The 10,750-nt window shown below is 35.2% G+C and overlaps 1 protein-coding gene across 1 annotated transcript in view; it reads left to right on the top strand.

Annotated features, from left to right (window-relative positions):
* Positions 1-2,721: 2,721 nt before the first annotated feature.
* The window catches only part of CDK17 (cyclin dependent kinase 17), a 42,650-nt gene continuing 34,621 nt past the window's right edge, over positions 2,722-10,750 (top strand). The window contains exon 1 of the mRNA XM_015812638.1: positions 2,722-2,850. Within this exon, the coding sequence (XP_015668124.1) occupies positions 2,733-2,850 (118 nt within the window). The 5' untranslated portion in view covers positions 2,722-2,732. The remainder of the gene's footprint in view (positions 2,851-10,750) is intronic.

Here is a 10,750-nt window from a genome sequence, read left to right as displayed (position 1 = left end):
TTTTGACAGCTAGTTAAAGAAAGAAATTGGAAGCAAAATAGAAGCTGAGTACTTTTCTAGAAGTGCACACTGACTCATACCCTCTTACAGATTGATGATTAAATGCAGCTCAGGCTACAATCCATAAAAATTGTGTGTGGGCTTGCTTTTTGTTTCTGCTAGCATTTTGTGGTGGAAGTTGGCCAGGAAATGGAAAGGGATGTAAAACAAGTCTCTTTTAGAAACAAAAATTGCATGGTCCACCAAAATGGAATCCATTGAGGCATATATAACAGTAATCTACATAATATCCACTTGTGTCTGTCATTTGTGTTTCACGATGTTTCTATAAAGCAAGATGTATTTAAGAAAGCTACTTACAAAGCTACGGTAGGGGAGAGATTGCAGATAAAACAGTAAGTTCACTGGAACTGCATATTACGCATATACATATATGTGACACTGAAATAAACTAAATTTCAACATCTTTAGAAGACAGTATTTTCTTTGGGGTTTAGCACTACTGTACAACTCTTGCTTCTTTAGTTTGAGGTAATGATAGCATGAAAGCAGAAGACAAACAATAAGGCTTTTATAAAAGTTTGAGCAGAGATAGACTACCTCGTGGCTATTAAACAATACATACTTTCAGGATAATTTGAGGGGATATTGAAGTAAATAGTGGCAAAGGGCAGAGAAAAAAGTGAGTTGGGACATCCATTCTTCCCAGCCACTCTTTTTGTATTCTTTCTGAAATTTTACTTTTGTCTCATTCTCTTTCTGATCTCTCTCTCTCTTTCTGTATCTTAAGCAGGGCACTGCAGGGAAGGGACAGCTGTCTCCTATTGGAAGCTTGAATCAGACAGGTTTTAATTGGGTCAATGACTCAACTTGGAATCAGTTTTTGCTCCTGAGAATTACCTGGACAAGTCCTTGCAATTTTCTTGACAACATTTGCAGAGTAGCTGCCATTGTCTTCTTCCTAGAGCTGAGAGGGAGAGACTACTCGACTTCCCAACATAAGTAAGGATTAGAATTTAGTTCCTCATTCATAGCCCAGCACCTTAACTATTAGACGAAACTGGATTTCTCAGCAGATAACTACACCATTTATATTGTGGAATAAATAAAGATAAATTGTTGTTTTCTCAGAAATCTTGCAATATTCTTCTACATATTAGGTCAGCATGCTAGCTATTGTATATTATTTTGGAGTTATGGCTAGTAAATATAAACATTGTGGTTTACTAGGCCACTGGTTTCTCTCTGATTATGCTTTCTGCCACCATGCAGACTCACTTCAATTCGCTAGGAATGTTTTCTCAACACACACACACACACACACACACACACACAGAGAGAGAGAGAGAGAGAGAGAGAGAGAGAGAGAGAGAGAGCACAATAAAAATGTAAGACTTACAAGAGGTGCATTTGATTTTTTTAATTAAAGCTGCACAATATTTATGCACGCTCGTGTATACTCGTTTAAAAATAATAGGTATACTTTGAATGATCATGGATATGAAAAGGTTTGAATTGTTCAATTGCACATTAGTTCAAATTGATTTTAAAATGTTATATAAATATATATTCAAATTTTTTGGCTTCTTTTATTTTCTTGCCCAAAGCCTTCATTTTTAATTTATATTGACAAGCTACTTCAATGAATGTATTTTTGTCACATTAATAAATGTTTTATCGGTAACGATAATTTTATTTTGTGTAAAAGGTGTGCTTTTGTATGCTGCCAAGGTTGTTATCACTTGAAATAAAAACAGCATCTACTCCTAAATGTTCACTCCATCATTTTGCTGTGAATATATACAGTGAATATTTCCATTACTGCATATTCTCTTAGTTTCCCATTCTTATATTGTTGGCATGGTTTCTCTTTTCCAATGTTGTACCAGATTAATTCTTGCCATGGTCAGCATATATCTTAATAAAGTATGAAGCTTTTTGTTTACATTCTCTGGGATTATACCTAATAAAAATATTTGTGGTTTTAATTTGATTCTTATTTTTAGAATTTTCTGTATGTTTTGTATGTTTCTTTGACTCTTTGATTTTGTAAAATGTTCCTTTATTGTGGCATTTCTAATATTTATTGTGGTGTGATTTGTTCATCTTGGCAATCATGGACACTTACACCATGTGTAGAATATTTTGTACCAATTTCCCCTCAAATTGTAGCTTGGTGTAAATTGTATTGATTTCTTCCCACAGTTTTCCCCATTGTCCCATTTTTATTATTTTGTCAAAGTTTTCCATCCATTTTATCATGCAATTTTTAAATATCAGTTGTAAATACATTCTACTAAATTGTTTTGATTCTGTATAAGTATTTCAAATTCAGTCACCTTTCTTCAGAGTTACGTCCTCCTTTGACGTCACTTTTTACTTTTCCAGTTATTTGTAAATACATTAACTATGGTAGAGATTATTCTTTATTAAGCAATTATTGTTGTATCTTTAGTTCAATACTATTGATATTTCCAAATTCTTTATTTCAGATCTTAGCTGTTCCATTAAAGTGATTTTTTAATTATGAAATACATATTGATAGGTAAAAGCAACAATAAATATATTTTTCCTGGTTATGTAAATAGTTTTTTTTTTAGCTGCAGTGAATTGCTGTTAGTCAGGTGGCATATACATTTGGATAACAATAATTCCTTTAAACTTGGATAAATATAGTTTGCACTGTTGTTTTTTTTAATAGGCTTTCTCAAGCCAGGCTTATAGCTGGTAGAATGAAAAAGTTTAAGAGAAGACTTTCTTTAACATTGCGTGGGAGTCAGACTATTGATGAGTCACTTTCTGAACTGGCTGAACAAATGACAATTGAAGAGAACAGCAACAAAGATAACGGTAAGTACATACACCATGTTTATTATTTTTGTAAAGTACTTAGGAAAATAAACATGCCATTATTGATAATAACCTTAACAAGGTGAATTATGAGTTTGGAATTAATGTAGCCATTCATTTTAGTTTGGATAATTATAATATTTGTTTTTCATAAAATATTTGAAATGTGTTTTGTTCAGTTTTTTGTGTTACGAAGAACATATTTTAATTGAATGCTTCCAAATTGCAGTAATGTTTATTTAATAAATATTGAATCGTACATTGGGTTGCAAAAATCCTGCATCATTCCATTCTTATTAGCCTCATTGCTACATCCATATTTTTTACAGCCCCAACACATACTTTCAGCCATTGAGTCCTAAAGCTCAGTTTCATATTGCATTTTATTTTCAGTTTTTTGCAGCTATTTAAAATTTCAGCTGTGGGTCAGTTTAGTTTAAAAGTGAAAGCTATATTTGTAGTCTTCTGGATGTTTAGTATTGCTGAATAAAATGGTGACTAGTCCAAAGTTGATATTTAACAGATGGAATTGTATGGGTTGAAAAGTATATTCCATCTAGTACAGGGGTTCCCAACCGGGAGTGCTCACTGGGGGTGTGAGATGATATTCCAGGGGGTGCAAAAACTTGGGTTTTCAAAATTATAGTGTATATGCATAATTAGTTGCAGTTATTTCAAACTTATGTAAGGGTGCGAGAATATATCAGCTACAATGTCAGCAAAGATGTCTCTTACTATGAATAGATTATTTCCAAAAGATGTTAAAGATGAAATCACAAGATTGTTAGAAGCACAAAGGAAAAGTATAAATTTGTTTGACCAAGGTTAAAATAAGATATATTACTATAAAACTCTGGAAACCTTTTATGGACTTTTTACTGACATCAGAATTGAAATGTTAATGATTTATGGATAAGGGATGGGTTATGGGATTAGGAAATTTATCTATTCATGTATTTATTAAATTAAAAGCCGCCCATTTTGCATTCCAAAGAGATACTTGCATTGAATCTTCTAGGGGGTGAAGAATCACTAAGTTAATTACTAAGCTTGTACTTGTGATGAAGATCAGAAGTCACTGCTTTAAATATTTCTTTTCTCTTTTTCTTATTTTTTCCTTTTCCTTTTTTCTATTTTTTTGCTTTTCTTTTACTTTCTATTCTATTTTATTTTTTATTTTATTTCATAATTTAGTTTGGATTACTGTTATAGTTTTTTTTAAATTTCAGTCAAAGTTATTTTTAAAAAGGAAAGCTGGTATACAGGTAGTCCTCAATTTATGACCCACAATTGAGCCAAAAGATCTGTTGCTAAGTGAGACATTTAAGTGAATTTTGCACCATTTTATAACTTTTCTTGTCACAGTTGTTAAATGAATCATTGCAGTTGTTAAATTAGTAACACAGTTGTTAAGTGAATCTGGCTTCCTCATTGACTTTGTTTGTCAGAGGGCCGCAAAAGGTAATCACATAACCCTGGGACACTGCAACCCTCATAAATATGAGTTAGTTGCCAAGCATCTGAATTTTGATCACCATGACCATGGGAATGCTGCAACAGTCATCGATGTGAAAAACAGTCATAAGTCACTTTTTTCAGTGCCGTTGAACAATCACTAAACAAACTGTTGTAAGTTGAGGACTACCTGTAGTATCAGCTTAGAGGAAACATGAGATGAAAGGAAGGTCATTGATAGATTCGTATAAAATTAATCTCTTTAGGTATCTATTGAAGGAAAATAAAGAGCACTGGAGGTTACTTATTCCCTGTTCTGAAAAAGGCAGTGTATCTCAATTGTAATTTTCCTTGGCAGCTACCGAGGTTGCTTTCTCATCTATGCCATTTTTGTTTGACTTTAATTAAATGAAATAAGACTGCAATATGCTACAAAGTGGTCTGGTCTCCAGATAAGCTGCATAGCTATACTTAGAAAACGGAATTATCAGTTGCTACAACTTGGAAATGTGCCAGCCTGCCCTGAAAAGAAGGCAAAGGTAAGTTGCAGGAGTCGAGAGCAACCTGAGGAAGGGAGCTCATTTCTTCAAGCAGTTGCTGGGCACTCCAGGCAGCTCTTCTGCATATAAACAAGCAGCCTTACAGTGATAGCTTAAAAGAAAAAAAGATCAACTTGTGTTCTCAGAATGTCATATGTGCCCTCTAGCCTCCCCTCCCCCCTCAAGTTACCTGCTGGACAATAATATTCTCTTACATAAGCATGCTGCATAGTCCTCCTGATCTTGCTCTGATTCAGAAACAAATATATTTTTGCAAATAGGAAGGAAATATCTTGACAACTAAAGCTTTTTCTTGACTTTTTCTTTTCTATTTCTGTAAACAACTGTACAGTAAAATTTGCTTCTCATTATTCTCTAAATTTCATGGAAATCATTTCCCTGAGTAGTGGTCACAATTCATTTATATGTAAGTGGCTGTTTGTCCAGCCATTATGGAAAAGCTGGGATTAAAACAGAGAACACACGTGTGTGTGTGTGTGCGTGCGTGCACACACACACACATGGATTAGGGAGATGTTTTGGGGAAAAACCCCAACATACAAAAAAGGAAAATACAAATCTATATGTGAGTGCTTTCTATTGCCTTTCTATTATCCTATACTCTATTTCTTTTACTATTGCTATTACACAATTACTATTATTTCTATATTTTTAGTACCCATGCAGCAGTGTTTTCGTCTTAGAAACACTGCTCTGTCTTTAATTTCTCTCTCTCTCTAGGATTTCTTCTAACTTTTTCTTCTTTATTAATGGGCACTATGTAAAGTACTTGCACCTTCCTACATTGTACTTTGCTGTGCCTTGCTGAGTTTTGCTTTGCTGTGCCTCTTCTTTTTCCTTTGGGCTATTCAGTCTCTGTGAAGGAAAAATATATTCTTTTATTTGGTTGTTTTCTCTATTTGTTTCTGGCTGCAAAGCTTCCAAACTATACATTTTCTCTATTCTCCTCCCTTACCTATTTCAAGTTTGCAGATTTATAGGTAACTCTGCCATGCTAATGCTGGGGAGAAGGTTCAAATAGAAGGGGCAGAGATCCCTCTAATTTTTTCACTAGCCTGCTCTTCCATACATTTACAATTATATGTGAAAGTTTAAATATCCTTGGTCAAATTATGTGTTTCAGTTAATCCCTAAATGAACAGAAACTGATGCAACCTCTGAGTGGTACAAATTTACATGACATCTTCCTTGAAATCTGAATGCATACTTAGCATTTATGTGCAGTTATCTGTAAATTTAAAAGAAGAAAACAGTGAATATGACAGGTGCAAAATGTAGAAATCCTTTTGGTTAGTGCTTTCTAATACGTCGTTTGTCAGAAATAACAGCTTTTCCTGTAACTGGACAGGAATTCCTGTAAAAGGACAGTCTTCGACAGCTAATCTTCTTCAGAAGTTGAAGCTGAAAGGAAGTTAGCTATCTCAGTAAGAGAACAGCTTGAAATGTACCTCTAAATCACTCATGTAGTATTTACAATACAAGAAAGAAAATTTAAAAATGCCGGCTTGCCTGTCGCACTCCCCAAAGTTAAATACTGTTGAAAAACTGTCAGGAGAGCTCAAATATTAAGCATATTAAGAAAACCTAAAAGTATTTCTGAACTAGAGAGTTTTACAAGAAATAAGAGAATCCTAAAGCAATAATAAAAAGACTAAATATTCACTATTTTTTATTTTGAATTTATAAAAAATGTGAATAAGTGTTTGGGATGTGATTATTATTATACTTATTAGAGTATGGCATTGTTACATTAGCCAAGAAACTACAATGCTAATACAGAATAGTAGCTTGGCTACCAATTTACTAGCTCATAGTTGTGGTACATGCCTGCATTCTTCCCAAGGTACACCACAGGAGGGAGAGCTAGCTTTGCACCAGAAAGACTAGCAGCTCTTCCTGCAGCATCATACAAGGCCTCCTTCCACTGGAGCCGCCACACAAATGGGCGTTGCAACTGGGAGAGTTCACAGCTGGTAGGAATCTGACCATCTGCATGAAGCACCAGCTCGTCTCTCCACCAAAGTGGTATCTATTTATCTACTTGAATAGGATATGCTTTCAAACTGCTAGGTGGGCAGAAGCTGAAATGAGTGATGGGAGCTCATCCCGCCACACGATGCTGAAGCTCAAACTGCTGGAGCAGAGACCATTTCCAGCTCATTAAGCCATTGAGCCACAGTGCCTCCCTTCAGGATGTGATGTTTAATACATATACATGTACTGTACAGAGGTTATATCTGCTTCTGCTGATTTAGTAACTCTTTGGAACATTCAGTTTCACTAGATATGTCCAAACATTTGCATACATGCATTCATGGTGGAAGACCCCTTGTTACTTGGATATAACTTTTCTTTCACTGTAGAAATAAAGTTGAAATTAATTATAATTTATAGCTTCCATGTGCTATTAAATAGGCAGTTGTTTTATAGTTAACGGATATAATTGTTACTATGATGTCCTGAAGACTAGATTTCTGTTGTAAATAGCATTTTTAAATGAGTATGCATACATGGGAACTAAAATCTTCAGGAAGATAAAAAGAATCATTGCAGAAGCAAAGAGAACATTAGATATCTTTGAGCATATGTAGAAAGAAAAAAAGGTAACAGTTGAAATACAAACTACTACAAGTAAATATGACAGTTATCAGTCCTGCTCCAGCATAGAAAAGGCACCTAGTGTACCCTGAGATTGCAGATAGGAGTTCCCATATAACAGTGATGGCGAACCTTTTAGAGACTGAGTGCCCAAACTGCAACCCAAAACCCACTTATGCATCGTCGGGTGCCAAGTGGGTGTGGCCATTGGCTGGGTGTGGCCCATTGGCTGGGTGTGGCCCATTGGGTAGGCGTGGCTGCGGTGGTAACGGCAGACTGGGTGGGACTAAAAAGTTCAATCAATCAATTCCAACTTTGCAAGATCTTTTTTTTTCCCCGCAAGAAGTTGAAATTGACTGATTGATTGAACCTTTTTTTTTTTTTTGCACACGGCGGCAGAGGCCTAAAGCGAAAAGGTTTTATAAAACCCAGCTGAAGGCCTAGGACTGGGGCGACGGCGTGCGTGCCCACAGTGAGGGCTCTGAGTGCCGCCTCTGGCACCCGTGCCATAGGTTCGCTACCACTGCCATATAACATCCAGATTTAGAATAGAACAATCAGATTTCACAAACATTAATTAAACTATAGATAACTTAGTTCAAATTCATACATGGAATTATTACAAAATTCTGCAGTAGAAATTTGGCATTCTAATTTTGTTTAACAGGTATAGACACATTTTCCTTCTCTCTACCCTAACTTATAACATGGTGCAATATTTAGAAATGCACACATGCATTGTTTCAGTGATCATTATCTAAACTGCTCTTAGCACTTCAAAGATTCTATATAAGTAATTTGACGGTGGAATGCTTCAGATTCAGTTTAGAAAAGGTGCTTTGGAATGTGTGGGAAAATGAACTGAGCACCTGACTGACAAAATCGTCTAAATTGTCTTTTCCAAATTGGTGAACTGTAGTACCCCAAGTTGTATGTAATTCATGAAAAGTGCAAAAATAAGTTTTGCCTTTTGATACGATTGAACCACCATATAGTAGCTGGCTGTACAGTGTTGCAAAGATAAATCACCACTCAAGTTTCGTTGAAATCTGTTTCAAATCAATTCCACTGACATCTGCAGCAAACTGTAATGATACCGAAATAACAATATGTACATGATAACATAATCACAAAAATGCTGTGATTACTTTAGTCACAGCATTTTGTATAATTACATCATCACACATTTCCTGTCATTGCTCCCCTTCTCTGCCACCCATGTCAATCCCTTGGTCATATGTTTCGGTACATCCAATTTATGGGTCTCTAACAAACTGACATGCTGGAAGTATAACAGAGACTTTTGCTAAGAACAGCCAACCTGTTCTGAAAGATTTTTATTGCACGTAATGGTAGTCCCTGATTTATGATCACAATTGAGACCAGAATTGCCATCACTAAGCAATGCATTCATTAAGTGAGTCATGTCTGATTTTACCACTTTTTTGGTCACAGTTGTTAAGCAAGTCACCACGGTCATTAAGTGAACCATGTGGTGGTTAAGCAAATCTAGTTTTCCCCATTGACTTTGCTTGTTGGAACCCCCAGGAAGTTGTAAATTACAATCACATGAACCTGGGACACTGCAACTGCCATAAATACATGCTAGTTGCAGGGTGTCCGAATTTTTATCATGTGGCTAGGGGGCCACTACTACAGTTGTAAATAGTAGACGTCCATACGTTTTTCAGTACTCTTGTAAATTCAAATGGTTGTTAAATGATTGGACATAAATTGAAGACTTCTTGTATTCAGAGGGGGTGCCATGCTATTTTTCTGCAACAAAAACAGGAAGAGTGTGGCAAGTTAAAGTAAAGTTTAAATTATAAAACTAACATTTTATATCATAAGATTTGTGGATTATGATTCACAAAATATATGATAATAAGCTTTTGATTCTTTTATTATTGTTTAATATTGTCATCTTTTTGTTTATTCTAATATTAAAGGAGGTTTATAGTTATTACAACATACATGTTGTTTTAGTAACCAAACACATTGTACAATATAGGATTCATGTTACAACTGTTTCAGATGATCATTTAATACTGCCCTTGGGATTTATTTTACGGCACCATTATGGACCAGTTTATTGTTTGCAATGTACCCTGCCTATATGTCTCAAAGTAGATTTCATATTGTAATGCTATGTTCTGCCATGGGCATCATTGCCCTTTATTTTGAAAGTGATTCAATAGACATACATAATACATCACAAATAACAATACACTATAAGAAGGAAGTTCAGTAGAGCTTCCACATATTTCTGCTGCCAAAAGGTTTAATTCAAGATTTTGTTATATAAAATGCTTCCTCATTTTGTTCCTAAGCAACTGCTTCATTTTGAATTGAGTGAAAATACTGTTTACCTAAAATTTGCTGCCTCCTTTGTTCCTCTCTTATGAATAAAGTGAGAGCTGGGTTACCAGATCAATCCCCCACTCTAAACCCAGAGCAGTGTTTCTTTTCCAGAAAGATTAAATTGTGTGTCGACAACCTCCTCCTTTAGGGAGTTGTGACTTGCTCCATTTGAGAATTCATCACAAGGTATTAGACAAGAAGCTACACAGAGTAAGAAAAGTTTACATTTCACTTAATGATGTCAGTTGTTATTTTTATCTTTTCTGTGGGATAGTTCCAAGATATACCTATAAATACTATATGGCAGAACTGAACCCATCCACCTGGTCATCAAGTGAGGACTTGATGCAGATCTCCAGTCCTTGTAAGATACACGGTGATAGTGATATTTTCTTGGTAGCTCACATTTTATGAAAAGCCCTCTCCCAAGAGATATAAATGGCTGTACCAACTGGCATTATGCATGATTAAATTAGATTAGATTAGATTACTTTGCTGTTTGGTCTAGTAGTTAAGGCATAAGATTAAAAACCAGGAGACTATGAGTTCTGGTTCAAGCATGAAAGACTGGCTGGGCCTTGGGCCAGTCACTCTCTCTCAGTCCAGCTCACCCCACAGGGTTGTTGTGGGGAAAGTAGGAGGAGAAAGGGATATTAAGTATGTTTGCTGACTTGAGTTATTTATAAAAATAAAAATAATGTCAGGATACACAATAAATAAATAACTATATTTCTTGAATTATTTATATTGAGCTTTTACTTTTGTGTTCGTCTTTTGTGATTGATTTTGTTGTACTCCATTCAGAGTGTTAGGATGGGGATGTGTTATAAATATTGCAATATAAATGAAGTATTCAAAACATAGATTGAGACCTTTGCAAAGAAGGGAACATTTTTGAAGTTATTTAGGACGGGGGGGGGGGGGGA

Source organism: Protobothrops mucrosquamatus, unplaced genomic scaffold (assembly GCF_001527695.2).
Source record: "Protobothrops mucrosquamatus isolate PMUCROS unplaced genomic scaffold, P.Mucros_1.0 scaffold102, whole genome shotgun sequence".
Lineage (NCBI taxonomy): Eukaryota > Metazoa > Chordata > Lepidosauria > Squamata > Viperidae > Protobothrops > Protobothrops mucrosquamatus.
Note: the sequence above shows the minus strand (reverse complement) of the source record. Positions and strands in the feature narration are given on the sequence as shown.